Genomic DNA, 17,204 nt, shown 5'->3' with positions numbered 1-17,204 from the left:
GAGGCACTCGACCACCTTTCGGCCCTACAAAAGTAAAGGCCCAAAAAGAGGTTCCTCCAGAAACCCCCCAAGGGGGAGAGGAGGATGCGGTCACTGAAACAAGTCCTCAGGAATCCCTAAGCAATGAGGGATTCCAGGTTGGAGGCAGACTGTTTCACTTTCGGGATAGTTGGACCTTCGATCCCTGGGCCCACAGCCTAATCACGAATGGACTCGGGTGGAAATGGAACGAAATTCCACCCCATTTTCCAGAATTCTTCCAATGCTCCACCCCATTGTTGGAAGAATATACCTCAGAACTCTTGAACAAGAAGGTAATAAGGAAAGCGAAGTCCATCAAGTTCCTGGGAAGGTTGTTTGTGTTCCAAAGAAAGACCCAGACAAACTCAGAGTCATTCTAGACTTGTCTCCACTCAACAAGTTCATCGAGAACAAGAAGTTCGGGATGCTTACCTTGCAACACATAAGAACCCTTCTACTCAATAGACCTGGCAGATGAATACTGGCACCTACCAGTCAGTTGCCCCCTCTCCTCCTACCTAGGATTCAAGCTACAGAAGACAAAATTTGTCTTCAAAGCCATGCCCTTTGGACTAAACATAGCCCCAAGGATATTCGCAAAGCTAGCAGATACAATCGCCCATCAACTACGCTCCAAGGGAGTTCAAGTAGTAGTATATCTAGACGATTGGCTGGTGTGGACAGCATCCAAGACTACTTGTCTGCAAGCTGCCGGAAAGGTGATCCAGTTTCTGGAGCACCTGGGCTTCCAGATCAATCACAAGAAGTCTCGCCTTTCTCCAGCCCAGAAGTTCCAATGGTTAGGACTCCAATGGAACTTACAGTCACACCACCTCTCCATTTCATTCAAGAAGAGGAGAGAGATAGAGGGAGCTGTCAAGAGACTAATCTGATACAAGAGGATATCAAGACGCCAACAGGAAAGAGTATTGTCCTCTCTCCAGTTTGCGGCAGTGACAGACCCGGGGCTAAAAGCATGACTAAAGAATGCGTCAGGAGTCTGGAGAAGATACGCATCAAACGCTCGAAGAGATCAACTAAGGTTGACCCCGACCCAATTGCGCACGCTATTAAGGCCGTGGTCAACAGCCAAGAACCTAACACGGATGATTCCCCTGCAACTACCACAACCATGGGTGGTGATACACATGTATGCCTCCCTGGAAGGATGGGGAGGCCATTAGCAAGAAAGAAAAGTGCAAGGGAATTGGTCGCACCAGTTCAAATCCTTTCACATCAACATCTTGGAGGCCATGGCAGTTTTCCTAACGTTGAAAAAACCATCCCCTCGCAGAGCAATCCACATCAGATTGGTCCTGGACAACGAAGTGATAGTAAAATGTCTAAATCGACAAGGCTAGTGATCACCTCACATCAATCATGTGATGTTAGCCATCTTCTACCTGGCAAGGAAGAGAGGAATGCACTTATCAGCAGTTCACCTTCAAGGGTTCTGCAACTTGACGGCAGACACTCTATCCAGGTGAAAGCGGATAGAGACAGAATGGTCCCTAGACGCAGACTCATTCTCCTTCATCTCGGAAAAAGTCCCAGAACTGCAGATCAACCTCTTCGCGACGAGTGACAACAATAAACTACCTTGTTACGTAGCCCCTTACGTAGACCCTCAAGCAGAAGCCATAGATGCCATGTCTCTCGACTGGAACAGATGGAATCAGATTAACGTGTTTCCACCAACCAATCTCCTGCTGAAAGTCCTTGAGAAGCTAAGATCCTTCAGAGGGACAGCTGCAGTAGTGGTCCCCAAATGGCCCAAAAGCAATGGGTTCCCTCTAGTTCTAGAATTGAAACTGTAGCTGTTTCCTCTGCCGAACCCAGTTTTGTCCCAACTGGTTCAGAAGTCGACTTTACGCTTCATACTCAAGAACCAACAACCTACATTTCACGATTTTCTCGCCCTAGCAGCGAATAAAATGTTTGGGATCTCGAAGAACAAAGTCGACTTCATTGAAGAGTACAAGTCAAGTTCAACTAGGAGACAATATGAATCATCTTGGAAGAAATGGGTGTCCTTTGTGAAAACAAGGAAACCAACAGAAATATCGATAGATTTCTGTCTTTCTTTCTTCATCCACCTACATGAACAAGGCCTGGCTTCCACTACGATAACCCCGTGTAAGTCGGCTTTGACCAGACCTCTTTCATACGCCTTTGAGGTGGACCTCGCAAGCGAAATCTTCAATAAGATACCAAAGGCATGCGCTAGACTCAAACTGGCAACCCCTCCAAAGCCCATAACATTGTCGTTGGACAAAATCTTGCATTACGCTTCGAATCTGAACAATGAGGATTGCACCCTAAAGGATCTAACACCGAAAGTCATCTTTCTGTTCGCAATAGCCTCAGCAGCTAGAGTTAGTGAAATAGTGGCCTTATCCAGAAACGAAGGCCATATTCAGTTCCTAGACACAGGAGAACTGAACCTTTTCCCTGATCCTGCCTTTCTTGCCAAGAACGAGCTGCCCGCCAAGAGGTGGGGTCCTTGAAGAATCTGCCCACTGAAGGAAGATGTCTCTATGCCCAGTAGAGTGTCTCAAGGTCTATCTTCGAAGACTTCAAGGAAGGACAGGTGCTCCGAGGCGAAACCTCAGGATCGAATTTATCCCTTAGACAAGGGATCAAGATGTCCTTCCCCTTGATTTGTTAGCAATTACTGCGTGGAGTGTTTAAGGGAATTGTTTCTATGAGATTAGATCCGTATTTTCTTTGTGTCTTGTGTCGAGGGTATACTGTGAGGGTATTTAGACTTTCCACTGTAAAATGAATTAAGATTTTAATCTTGTAAAGTACCCTTAAATTAATATTACAGTTCTTTTAAATACTTTAAAGGGTGATGTTAACAACAAGAAATTACAGTATACCATTTGTCACTTTAATGGTAGTGCTATTGCAAGAAGTTTTGGAAAGGAAATTTTATATTTTAGCAAATTGTTACAAGTACAGGTATTTTCACATTTATTTTGTATCATTTTGAAATATTATTTCATTATTTTATGAAAGAAAAGAATTCCAGCTCATTTTGTATGATATAACCCTTCTCTCTCTCTCTCACTCTTGTGATATGTTTATTAATGATTATAAAAGCATATTCCAAAATCCCTTTCTGGGCTCCGACCTGTGCCGCCCAGTGAAATGCTCCTTTAACATTATTTCTAAGGTAAAAACTGCTATGAATCTACCAGAGAAAAAATTGTATAGGATTGCTAGGTTGAACCCAGCTCGCTCACCTAATAAGGTGTCGGTATAAATAACTGGGGCGTGATAAATCACAACCAGAGGCCTCGCACCATCTAGATATCTCCTCTCAACATCCCCGTTCAGCCAGGTGCCGTTCAACACCCTATCTCCGATCTCTACTACCAACAGTCCAACCCACGTTAGTGACGTCACTCCTTTTCATAGCACCGTGTGTTTACACTGTTCTCTTTTTTGGTGTGTGTTTTTCCCGGATTTACCCAGGATTTATCTCATGATGTCGGACTCTACTGTCACTCCATCGAAGTTAAGTACCAGATCTATGAGTTTTGAGTCTTTGGAGGTAGCCTTGCCCTTAGTTGTTAATTTATCACAGTTTTTAATTTTCACTGTTCGCGGCCCCGCTTCGGGACCGCCATGGCGGCTGGCTACCTCCTCTCTCTCTCTCTCGTTCTTAACTCCTTACAATTAGTCTTTCATACTGATTGTTTTTCATTTTGAACCTATCTGGGTAATTCACGGTTCACACCCCGTGTTATTTTATTTTGTTATGGTATTTCATTATCCTGTTATTTACGATACAGTTGTTATGATATTACGGTATCATAGTTCGTGTTAGGTTGGCATGCCTGATCGCCTTCGGGCGCTGCTAGTTTTTTATGTTACTCCACGCTATTACGTTTTCATATCCTAAGCGGATACATAACATTATTTTTACCGACTAGTAGTTGCTTTAGTTTGAGTGGGACTTTCGCGAGGCAGTTTGTTTTCATATTTTTATGTCGGCACCTCACCGACTTTGTGTTATGTTGGCCCCCCTGCCCAGCTCGGTCCTCCCCGCGCTGGAGGGTTCGGCCCCTCCCTGCCTCTCCCTTGCATCCCTCTCTTACTATATTATTCGCATGCTTTCCTACTTATTTTATACCATATCATTATTTTTATGTCTATCCGTATTGATCATTCATTATGTCGTGGTTCTTCGACCAGGTTGCTACGCCTGGTCTCTCTGTCCACGTGATAGCCTCCCCCCGCCTACATCCCCACTTCAGGGATGCCTCTCGCTCCTCGAGCCTTGGAGTCAGCTGCTTTGTTTTACGGGTCGAGTCCTCTCTTACCCTTTCCCCCCTCCCCCCCATCCCTGGGGATATCGCCTGGCTCCTTCACGGGCGGACCTTGAACGTTAGCGAGGCTATATGTTATACAGTAGATGTTATAGATTTTATAGTTTTCCCCTATCCTCCCGTAGCCGTTTTCTCCCTGCCGCTCCGATTGGCCATCGGTCGGTGGGAGGGATTTCTGCTATGTTTTGGGTTCCATGTCTTTTATATACACATTATTCCTGGATGCTACTTCCCGGTTCTGCACCCCACGGACCCATTATAGGATCCCTGACTTCACCCTCCCCGTGTGGCGTTCCGCACTTCACGGACCCCACTCGATGTTAATAATTTTATCTACGGGATCCCCGTTCGTAGCTTCCAGACCTAGTTATCTTGTCGAGTTTTTGGTTAAGGTCCTTGAGCCCGTCGGTGAGTCTCTGACTCCCGACAACCCCCCCTCCCATGTCCCGCCTACCCCGGTAGGCTAACACGAGCCCCGGGCTCTCTCAGTTGTCTCTCCGGAGCCAGCGTATATCCCTAACCATATTCGATTACTCTTATATTTATATATATATTTCTTTTACTCGACTGTCCCCCCTTGTATGATCATAGTTACGGATTGACTTATTTTGTTACCTATTAAGTGTTTTATCGCCCTTACGGCTTAAGAATGTTTTACCCACTGCTATAGCGGTGTACTTTAAGCTCCCGGAGCTCCCGGGCTCCTCTAGCTTTATCGCCATTACAGCTTAAGAATGTTTTACCCACTGCTATAGCGGTGTACTTTAAGCTCCCGGAGCTCCCGGGCTCCTCTAGCTTACCACGTGATACTTATGTATCTTTATTTTACAGATGGTACGCTGTGCGATGACAGCCTGCTCGGCGGTCCTCCACCAACCCTGCGGCCACGACGTATGTCGGTCACACGCCCACTGTGCTATCCTTGTGGATGGATTGACCGTCTGGCACCCGGACAATTGCGTAGTCTGTTATAAGCTGGCCTCCACGCTCACCTCAGACTCAGTAAGTGGAATTACGGTTAATTTTAAATTTACATTGTATTAACCTCTGTCATTCATGTTATTTTCAACGTGTCCCCTTTTCGGTGGCCTCGTTTTCGCAAGGAGATCCTAAGCCTTCTTATTTTACTTCCCTTGTGGAAACCACTTACCTCCAGTAATACTGTAGTCTATTCTCTTTCAGAGCTCCCAGCCGGCTAAGACCTCAGCCCTGGCGACCCTCAAGGTCTGGATCGGCGGGTTCGCCCGCAACGTAAAGGCTAAAAAGCCTTACATTCTTTCAGAGGAATGGTGTTCTCTCATATACCCCAATGCTAAGACATCGGCTGCGGTCCCCAAGGACGTGGCGGACCCCATTATTGAGAAGATTGAGTCCCTGCTCTTAGCCCCGGGCCAGGAGGAGACGGGCGGGACTATCACAGAAGACGTCGCTACCCTCAACCTGGACATAGAACCGATGGCTCTTGACGAACCGGACGTAGGTAGTGAGGTAGGTGAGGCAGGTGGGTCCCGGGCTAAGATTCCTCTCCTTAGCCCGACTTTTTCTTCTACTTCTGCTCATTCTTCTTTTCAGGGCTTTCCGGGGACACCCGGGGCTGATTTCAAGCCTCGCCCAGTTACCCCGAAGGTTAAGGCTCACCGTAAGCCTTTACTCAAGACCCGAAAGTCTTCAAAATCCCCGAAGTCAGTCAAGACTTCATCCTCTAGAGTCCCCAAAGACTCCGCTGCCGCATCTTCAACCTCTCATGGTTCGATATCTACGCCGGCCCCCGTTCCCGCCCCGGAGGAACCCTTCGACCCAAAATCCTTTTCTAAGGAACTTCTTTCCCAGATCGGGTCTTTCATGTCATCCCTCACTGAGAGGATCTCCTACAATGAGAACTTGGTACAAGGCCTCATGCGTTCGTGGCTGCCACAACAGCAGCAATACCCCATCCCCGACGCTTCCAAGCTCCCACCATTCACCAAAAGTAACCCCTGGAGGATGGCTCTGCATTCTCCTTTTACAGATGGCATGCTGACCATCGAGGGTTTTGGCACCCGGCCTATCGAGGACTTCGAGTTCTATCCGCCGGGACTCCAATTCCCCTTCCCCGGCTTCGCCCGTTTGACCGAAGAGGCTCTGGTCCGCTTAGATAAAGTCCCTAGGGAGACTGTTATTTATCCCAAGGAACAGGCCCAGTCTACCTTGGTCCGGGCATTAAACGAGTGGGATTGTGTGAACACGATGCTCACACCCCACAAGAGCTCTTATACCATGTTTGTGGTTGAAGAACAAACCCCCACCCCATGCGTCACCAAGATCATGGACATTGCCTATCAGTCCGCCAAGGAAGAAAAGCCTCTGCCCCAGCTCCTGGAGACAGACTTGACTTCCACCCTCTTCCCAGGTGACCACGAGTGCTGGCGTAACGCCCCAGCCACCTTCACGGCAGGCAAACTGAGCGCTGACTGTGCTTCCACACAGTTCAGCGAACGCCTCCCCAAGCTCCCGGAATCACTAATCAGCCTTGAGTTCGAGGCCCGGTGCAGGCTGAGTAGGTCGATTAATTCAGCCAGTTTGGCCGAGATGACCGCCATCACTTACGAGGAGGAATCTCTTTTTAAAGTTCTCACCAAATCCCTCCTACAGACCTTGTTAGTTGATGCTTTCGAGTTTCTCAACGCTAGATTCCGTTGCCGGAGACACGTGTTAGCCGAGGCTACCATCAGGCATGAGCCTAATAGGCTCATCAAAGCCCCGGTCTGGGGCCCGGACCTCTTCCTGGAGGACTTGGTAAACTCCGTACTCAGCGAGGCAGCTAGGGTTAACCAGAGCCTCAAAGTTAGATGGGGCCTAGTCCCCAAGCGGAAGTTTGAACCAGCTGGCGCCTCGGCCCGAGGCAGGAAGAGGTTGAGGCCCTTCCATTCCTCCCAGAACAGACAACCCCTTCAGATTGTACAACCCCAACCTTCTACTTCGAAGGGACAACCTCAACAACAGTATGTGTTGGTCCTTCAGGCACAGGTAGCATCGACTTCGTATGCTACCTCCCCTGCCTTTAAGCCCACCTACGAGTCCCAAGGTTCCTTCCAAGGCTACCAACGCAACAGAGGCTCTGGCACCAGAGGTGCCTTTCGTAACAGAGGTGGCGGAAGGGGTTTCAACCGAGGCAAGGCATTCCGCGGAGGCAGAGGAGGCAAGTCATCCTCAGCCCATTGAAAATCTTCAGGTAGTAGGGAGACTTTATATCTTTCGAGACCGTTGGAAGTTCAGCAATTGGGCTTCCAGCATAATTTCCAAAGGTCTGGGGTGGAGCTGGATAAAAGGGCCCCCTCCACCGACCAGTTTCTATCAACTTCTAACGGAGGAACTAAGATCGTTTACAGAAGACCTATTGCAGAAGAACGCAATCCAAAGAGTCCATCGTTTAAAATTTCAAGGTCGCTTGTTCAGCGTGCCAAAGAAAGGCTCAGACAAGCGAAGAGTAATCCTAGACCTGTCCCGTCTGAACTCCTTCATTTGTTGCGACAGGTTCCACATGCTAACCGTCTCTCGGGTGCGGACCTTACTTCCCCGTGGGGCCGTCACCACCTCTAATAATAGATCTTACCGATGCCTACTATCACGTTCCAATAGCAAGGTACTTTCGTCCTTTCCTAGGCTTCAAACTAGGCAAACAAGCCTATGCATTCTAAGTGATGCCATTCGGGCTCAACATAGCACCCAGGATCTTCACTAAACTAGCAGACACGGTAATCCAAGAACTTCGAACCCAAGGGATTCAAATAGTGGCTTATCTGGACGACTGGCTCGTCTGGGCAAACAACGTCAGGAACTGCCTCACGGCAACAGACAAGGTTCTCACCTCCCTTCGTCAGTTAGGGTTTCAAGTCAACCTCGACAAATCCCGCCTGGTCCCGGAGACCAAGTTTCAATGGCTGGGGTTACAATGGGACCTACGTTCCCATACGCTATGCCTCCCGAAAGCCAAGAGGACGGAAATAGCAAAGAACACGAAACGGTTTCTCAGGGAAAAGTTGACGTCCAGGAGGAACCAGGAAAGAATCCTAGGCTCCTTGCAGTTCGCCTCCGTAACAGACGTTGTCCTAAAGGCCAAACTAAAGGACATAAACAGAGTATGGCGCTCCAGGGCAAACAAGAAGCGTCGAGACAAAAGAGCTCGACTTCTCCCAATCCTACGAAAGAGTCTTCAGCCATGGACGAAAATCAAAAGCCTATCGAAGTCAGTCCCCTTACAATATCCGGCCCCAGGACTCGTCATTCACACAGACGCCTCCTTAACAGGGTGGGGAGGATACTCCCAACACAAGAAAGTCCAGGGACTATGGTCGACGATATTACGACAATTTCACATCAATGTCCTAGAGGCCATGGCAGTATTCCTTACTCTAAAACGACTGAACCCAGCCAGGAACCTTCATATCAGGCTGGTTCTAGACAGCGCAGTCATAGTCCACTGCATAAACAGAGGAGGCTCCAAGTCAGCCCACATAAACCACGTCATGCTAGCAATTTTTTCCATGGCGACATTGAACAAGTGGCATCTGTCAGCAGTCCACCTTGCGGGAGTGCGGAATGTAGTGGCAGACGCACTTTCGAGAACAACTCTGCTGGAGTCGGAATGGTCCCTAGACAAACAGTCATTCAAATGGATCTTATCTCAGGTCCCAGGTCTCCAGGTGGACTTGTTTGCGACGGAATCCAACCACAAACTAGAATGTTACGTGGCCCTCAACCTGGACCCTCGGGCTTATGCCACAGACGCAATGATGTTAGATTAGAACGTTTGGAAGAGGATTTATCTGTTCCCTCCGATAAATCTCCTATTGAAAGTATTGGACAAACTCAGGTCTTTCAGAGGCCGAGTGGCTCTGGTAGCCCCCAACTGGCCCAAGAGCAGTTGGTTCCCTCTGTTGCTGGAACTGGGCCTCTGCCCTCGGCAGATACCCAACCCTATACTAACACAAGTAGTACAAACTCGCAATGTGTTAGCTTCCTCAAGAATTCAGAGTGCCCTAACTTTATGGACTTCATGAAGTTTGCAGCTCAAAAGGGTGCAAATATTGACCCTCTAAATACCCTATTTTTGGAATCGGACAGAAGGGAATCCACCCTCCGTCAATATGACTCAGCTGTTAAAAAGCTTGCTAAGTTTTTAAAGGACTCAAAGGTTGAAAAGATGACGATGAATCTAACTGTAACCTTCTTCAGAACTCTATTTGAATCAGGCCTGGCAGCCAACACCATCACTACGACCAAGTCAGCTTTGAAAAAGATATTCCATATTGGTTTTGATATTGACTTTACGGATTCTTACTTCTCGTCCATCCCGAGAGCTTGTGCCAGATTAAAACCATCAACTCGCCCTAGTGCAGTTTCCTGGTTTTTAAACGATGTCCTGAAACTGGCCTCTGACACTCTTAATGATTCCTGCAATTACATGGCACTGTTAAGGAAGACATTGTTCCTATTGAGCCTCGCTTCTGGCTCCAGAATTTCAGAACTATCAGCCCTGTCTAGAGACCCAGGTCATATTGACTTCCTCTCTTTGGGAGAAGTCCTTCTCTCCCCTAACAAAGTTTTCCTGGCTAAAAATGAGGACCCTCAGAACAGATGGTCTCCCTGGAAGATTGTTTCGCTTCCTCGGGATCCATCCTTGTGTCCAGTTACCACCTTGAAATCCTACTTAAATAGAACTTCCACTACAACCACAGGGCCCTTATTCATTAGAGAAAATGGAGGAACCATTACCCTTAAAGGAATCAGGCAACAAATCATTTATTTTATTAAACAGGCTAATCCTGAATCATTCCCCCATGTCCATGATATTCGAGCTGTTGCTACTTCAATTAATTTCTTCCATCACATGAAATTTGATGAGCTCATGAAATATACAGGCTGGAAGTCCCCTAAAGTTTTTAAACGCCACTACCTAAAACCTTTGGAAGCTCTAAAATTTGCTACAGTAGCAGCTGGGAATGTGGTTCCTCCTGAAGGTACTGAGTCTTAATCACAACGTCTTGCTCTATCCTCCTTTTCTCCTACCTGCCTTACTTATTGTTACTACCTAGTTTTGGTTTTGTTTTGCTTGATCTACACCCTTATGGTGTATTGTTTGATACCCTGTTATGATCTCAATTTCTACGAATTGTTTTTGATTTTACCTGTTTTTAGTCTTACTCTCCACGGGCTGGTTTTGTATTATTTATTATTAAGAATGTTATTTATTTGATCTGCATTATCTGCTTGTCTTTTCTTGCCATCCCTGGTATGGGATTTTTTGCCATTATTGTATTTAACTATTCGCACTTTATGTTGAGAGTACTTACCTACGGGATACCTTGTTTATCCTTTTCTGATATTAAAATCACGTTTGGTATTATTTTGTATTTATTACTTCCCTCAGGTATTGTGCCAAGTTTGGGTCCCTATTCTCTGGCACTATTTCACTGGGCGGCACAGGTCGGAGCCCAGAAAAGGGATTTTGAAGAAGGAAAAATCTATTTCTGGGCGAGAGACCTGTGCCGCACAGTGAACCCACCCGTCCCTCCCTTCTTGGGCCCCAATCTTGGGTGCAATAAGGAGTGACGTCACAGGCGAGGGTTGGACTGTTTGTAGTAGAGATCGGAGCTAGGGTGTTGAACGGCACCTCGCTGAACGGGGATGTTGAGAGGAGATATCTAAATGGTGCGAGGCCTCTGGTTGTGATTTATCACGCCCCAGTTATTTATACCGACACCTTATTAGGTGAGCGAGCTGGGTTCAACCTAGCATTCCTATACAATTTTTTCTCTGGTAGATTCATAGCAGTTTTTACCATAGAAATGATGTTAAAGGAGCATTTCACTGGGCGGCACAGGTCGGAGCCCAGAAATAGATTTTTCCTTCGTCAAAATCCCTTTATTTTCTGATGGCGTTCAGTATGCCGCCAAGTACTAGCTAGGCAAACTAACCTACCTCTCATCTGTGAGATTTGAAAACGAGCCATGATTTGTAATCTTTTATACGTTCTAATCTTTTTTTCTTTTTTTATTAATTTTGCTCAAGTCCGTATTGGCAGAAGTTCGTTTGCTCAGAGTTTGTATGTAGGAGGTTACTGTGTACATATTAAAAAAACCAGAGACTTCTGTCTAGCCTTATTGGTTTTAAAAATATTAATTCATGGGTTTGAATAAACTAATGAACGAATAGTAATAATATTGGAATTAAATACAGTAACTTAGTAATGTATTGAAATTGTGCTTTTCCAGATGCAATCAAAGGAGCAGCAATTGCAGGAGGAGCTATATTGGGTCTTGGAGCATTGGCAGGATTAGCTGTAGCACTCGCAAAGAAACACTGATTGTCTTTCATTTTTATTACTTTTGAAGAATATTTATTCTCGGCATCACTCTCAAATAGCATAGTCCAATAAAAATGCTATGTTGAGAATACAGTATATGTTATGATCTTTAGTTATTCTGTTGTGAAGTTCATTCCAGTATTGACAAATGAAGTTCATTATGCATATTGTTTGTTTTTAGTGTCATCTACCATATTTTAACTTCCCTTAAAAATAACTTGCTTTTGTTTATATTTATTTTATTAGGACTGCTTTTATTCAGTAGCATATGTTTGATGACATTGATATTTGTACATTATGATTCAAACTTTTCATAAGGATTCATAAACTTTACATGTAATTACTGCTCTGTCTTAATCATACAGGGTATTTATCCAACACAGAATTGTACAATATAAGCTATATGTAATGACCAGGAGAAGATTTTTTCATTTGCACCAAGTAAGAGTTGAACCTCCTGTAATTATTTTGATTCAGCAAACCTCTAAAAGTTCTTTTAGCCAAAATATGGTGTCCCTTGTCTTATATTTTCCAGTGCAAACATTTGATAATTGAGTATTTCCAAGACATCATAGAACCTGTTATCATAAGACTTAATTTTGTGTTGCTTGATAATATGTGATGTCTTCATCTTATTCAAGTAATGTATTTCATTTTAGAACAGGTAAGAGTTGAACCTCCTGGAATCATTGGGTTGATTCAAGAAACGCCTAAAAGAACTCTAGCCATATTATCCTGTCCCTTGTCATATTTTTTCATGGGTAAACATTATATATTCAAGCATTTTCAAGGCATAAATCATAAAACCAGGTGATTAGATATAATGTCTTCATCTTATTCAAGTAATGTATCCTAATTGGACTGAGTAGTGGCTGTGTATGAAATAACCCTATAATCTAAAATTATATTTTGTAAATTGATTGGTTCATATTGTAAAGAATTTATTTTCTTAAATTCAGGACTTAGATATTTATTACAATACATATCTACCAGATGAAAATAATATTACTACAGAATTTTTTTTCAATTATTTATTTATTTTGTGGAGTAGTGGCTGTGAGATCAATATCTGTAAAAGAAGCTGTTTTATCTTTTCATTGCATTTTTTGGTAATGTTTTGTATGAATCGGTTTAAGTATCGCACATTACAGTGATTAATTTTGTACTCTTAGTCACATATACCTGTGAATGCATGATATTTTTAATATTCTTGTCATTAGTTTTAAACTTACCATGTTGTGTCCTAATGTTAGTGTGTACTGAATTTACTCTTTGAAAAAAAATTTAGAATATGTTTGCAAACTATAGTGCTGAAAGGATTTTGAGATGTACAGTACATAGTGATATTAAGAGACACATTGTAATATATGTATAAAAGGCTATAGTATCTTATCCAGGTTGTCATATTGTACTTTTAAATTTAATAAAGAAGCAAAGCTATATAGGTAGAATGTTTGCATTATTTATGTAATCCTACTTGGCTATTGTATTTAAACAAGTATTGTTGGCAATGTAAATGTTTTTCAAATTTGATTCTGTATATTAATTCTTTACTTGACCTTCTTTATATTAAACTTACAGAATCACACAGAAGATCTGGAATTTTATAAGAATTACTTATTATACCTATTTGATGAGAGAAATAATTTCAGGATTGTGCTGGTAATTGAGTTTCATGTTTGATGTTTTATTTAATGTGAACTGGAACAGAAAACTTACCAGGCCTAATTTTTTATTTTCTGATATTGTGCCAAATTAGACTTGTTGGTATCTGTACATCATTAAAAAAACAAAGGACCTCATGCCACTTAGTATTAAGTGCGAGAAAGAGAGATGGTAGGGGGACCAGTCAAATCATACTTATTTTTGTAGCCTTACAATGAAAAGTAATATAGTTTTGCCAGATGTGTTTTTGTGCTCAGGAATCATTTATTTAAATTCTTCAAAGTTGCTATCACAAGTACGTGCATACTTGTCTGTTTATTTTATGCCTTTGGTTTTACTGTCTTTAACACTATACAGTATTGTACGTATTTGGTTTTAACCTTAATATAAAAAATATAACTTTGTTTATGAAACTACATTGTCATATAATGTTACACATTTTATGCAGTTCTCTGTCTTACCACTTTTATGTCTAATCTTGGGAATTGGTCTAGTTGTGGGAATGTTGAAATCTTGATGTTCTTTTTATCCAGAGGTTTAAGTTTATGTACACGATACGTATGTTTAGTACAGTATGTGTACGTAAATTATACAGTAAAAGCATAAGTCACAAAGGGAAAACTGGAAATATATAAAAATACAATCACATATATTAAACCTTTTACCCCCAATGGACTACTGGTACGTTTCACAAAACTCATCCCTTTACCCCCATGGACGTACCGGTACATCCTTGCAAAAAACTGCCGTGTACATTTTTTTTTTTTGCATATTTTTGATAATTTTTTTGAGAAACTTTAGGGATTTTCCAAGAGGATGAGACCAACCTGACCTCTCTATGACAAAGATTAAAGCTGTTAGAGCAATTTAAAAAAAATGTACTGCAAAATGTGCTTGAAAAAAAATAACCCTTGGGGGTTAAGGGTTGGAAAGTTCAAAATAGCCTGGGGGTAAAAGGGTTAGAACAGCTGCAATACAAGGTGGAGGCAATCAAAACAAGGCAAAGGAAAAGCATTCAACTATTAGGTATTGACTAGAATAAAATACACCATTCCATTTTGCCAGAAATTAAAACTAAAGAAAAAATAAATTATAGACAAATTTAAACCACAAAAACAAAAATAATGCTTATTATTTGCTAAGAGATAAAATAGTGTTGAATAGTAGAAATCAACATTGCCTAGAAATCCTACTATGGAGTATTGTTGACAGTCCTCTAAGGACAGTTCTATAAAGCTCAAGAGACTACAAGCTGCCACCAAAAACTCAAGTGTATGGGATACATACTGCAGTGCTAATAAGTCAACCAGCAACTCTCTTGTACCAAGAAAGTTATCTTCCAGAAACTCTAAGGCCTAATCAGTAATCAAAGACCAGATGAAATTATACATGGCTGACACATGTGACTAAGGAGGGAAAAAATTGCTCAACTTTTATTTTTAATGAACACTGCTAAGAAGTTGCACAGGGAAGAGGAACATGTAGATTTAGATACCCTTGTGAGAGACTTGCTTTCTCACCAGTCCTAAGGAAGACCCCATACAACATCGCCTTAGAAAAAATCAATTGCTTAGGGTAGGATGTTCACTGTCTTTCCTTAGGGAAGCAGCTTGTCAATTAAGTAACCTAGGCATTATGATTAGAAAAGGATATTAGCATATCCTCTACATCATAGAGAAAGAATATATAGTAAAGAGGGGGGATCCTAGAAATCTCCAAATCCCTGTCACTGATTTGAAGACCTGACTGAAATACCTAAATAAAATAAGGTAGCATAGATAATAAAATCAACTGATCTAGTTTAAAGGTTACTCATGAATGGCCGAGGAAAGGGACTGACCATATATACATGAGATCAGTGCCCAAGTCCCCTCTCTGCCAAAGCTAGGAAGAGGGAGGGAAAGGCAATGGCTGCTGTTGACTTGACAGATAGATCTATAGGTTTCTCGAAACCCTCCATCCTTGGTTCACAAGGATAGTAAGGTTGCAGATACTACGTAAAACTGTAGAATTTGAGCATGTCTCCAATCCAAGTCCAGTAGATTTCCAGGCAAGGACATTTCCAAGAGGCTACCACAACCCTGATGCTATCTAGCTACCTATGATTATTAGTAACTGTAACAAAGGTTGTTGTTATGGCACTGTAAATACTGAAGGTACGTAAAACTTTTAATCCCCTAAAATTCACGTTATACTATCATAAGTAACAGTACCACCAAGATTCTGAATTTGAGTTCATCTCTTACATCCTAAAGGGACAAGTCATGATATCCTGTTAGTGTTTATTGATACAGCATAAAGTCAAAAGCCACCCTTTTTGCCGATTGCATCATTAGATATAAACATTTTACAGTACTTTATATCAAAATGTACTTATGGATGAGACAATTCAACTCTTGACGACCAATGTATTTGGTATGCAATCTTAATGTCGTCTCCCCCTAGACGAACAATGAATGTAATGTACGCCCCCAAATATAAATATTTCTTTAAATATTCATTAAAAAATAAATTTTGTTCCTAAAAAATAGCTCTATGCTAGTGGTAGAGCCATAGTTGATCTACATCGCTATAGGTCTGGAATAACGATTATTCCAGACCGATTAGAAAAAAGAAAAATCTCTGGTCACTGTTTTCAAACAATTTTTTTTAATGTCTTCTTTCGTAATTTATAAAATATTGTTTGGGTTGCTTTGGAAAATCTATAATGTACACGTAAGTTAAAGAAAAATTTTGAAAACATATCCAAGATTTATTACAGGTAGACATGTTCTATTGCAATTCTGATTATTCTGTCATATAATATAACAAATTGGGTAAAAAAACTGTTATAATTTTTTGTCCTTAGCTATACAAAACGGATTTTGAGCGAAGCGAAAAATCTATTTTTGGGTGAGATAGCCATGGCGTCCTGATGGAAGGTTCCTTTTTGGTAGCTTCCTTGGGTATATCACTACTAAATATTCCCAGAGAATTTAACCACAGGTTTATCACAGAATTCTAACTTCTGGAGCGAGTATCCTAAAGGTTTCCCTTTTAAGACATCGTATATCAACAGGGGACGCATGTATTAACGCGCCACATAGCTATCTACACCCCAAACAGAGTTAACACTTTGGTGTGTAGGGGCGGAGAATAGCTGGGGAGCCGTTCCACAGCTAATCTCGTTCGTGGCTACTTTTGGTACTCGAGACGTAAACAAATGGGCGCCATTGCTAAATGACGTCACGTCCGTCCTCATCCTGAAGCCAGTTGCTTGCCGATCGCCATGATACAGCAGAGCAGGGTGGGACATGAAAAAACTGGACGAAGTAGCAGGGAGGGTCCATCAGGACGCCATGGCTATCTCACCCAAAAATAGATTTTTCGCTTCGCTCAAAATCCGTTTTTTGGGCTCAAGCCATGGCGTCCTGATGGAAGAATACCAGAGAATCAATGTATCTTGGTAGATTTTCCCCTATTTGAGTAAGTGCCAAGGGCTTTGAACAGGGTAGCATAGTAATCTTAATAAAAGAACCGTAGGGAAGAGATCTTCCTGCCCCCCTGGCAGTGAAGTTCCCACGGGCCATGCCGAGATCAAAGTGGGTATCGAAGGGCTATTCACCCTGCTAGAAGAACCTGAAGAACTTGGAGACAAGACTGAATGGTTGGCATTCATATAGGAACATTCTCAAGAGCAGACGAGTGGTGGTTAGACACTGTATGTAGAGGAGAATTGTCTCGTCTCTAAGGTATGAAGAGTAAGTATTCGTATTGGAATATTACATTGCATAGGTGAATATATAATAAGGGTTGAGACCTTAGTATCTTCATTAACCATAAGAGGAAGGGGATAA

The 17,204-nt window shown here is 42.7% G+C and overlaps 2 protein-coding genes across 2 annotated transcripts in view; both read left to right on the top strand.

Annotated features, from left to right (window-relative positions):
- Nucleotides 1-13,154, top strand: part of Fis1 (fission 1 protein) — a 73,755-nt gene extending 60,601 nt beyond the window's left edge. The window contains exon 5 of the mRNA XM_068356650.1: nucleotides 11,612-13,154. Coding sequence (XP_068212751.1) covers nucleotides 11,612-11,703 — 92 coding nt within the window. The 3' untranslated portion in view covers nucleotides 11,704-13,154. The remainder of the gene's footprint in view (nucleotides 1-11,611) is intronic.
- Nucleotides 8,479-10,639, top strand: LOC137614471 (uncharacterized). Its single transcript, XM_068344280.1, has one exon. It carries the CDS (start codon nucleotides 8,479-8,481, stop codon nucleotides 10,369-10,371), a length of 1,893 nt encoding a protein of 630 aa, XP_068200381.1. The 3' UTR covers nucleotides 10,372-10,639.
- Nucleotides 13,155-17,204: the final 4,050 nt, after the last annotated feature.

The sequence above is a fragment of the Palaemon carinicauda genome, chromosome 2 (assembly GCF_036898095.1).
Source record: "Palaemon carinicauda isolate YSFRI2023 chromosome 2, ASM3689809v2, whole genome shotgun sequence".
NCBI classification, from domain to species: domain Eukaryota; kingdom Metazoa; phylum Arthropoda; class Malacostraca; order Decapoda; family Palaemonidae; genus Palaemon; species Palaemon carinicauda.
Note: the sequence above shows the minus strand (reverse complement) of the source record. Positions and strands in the feature narration are given on the sequence as shown.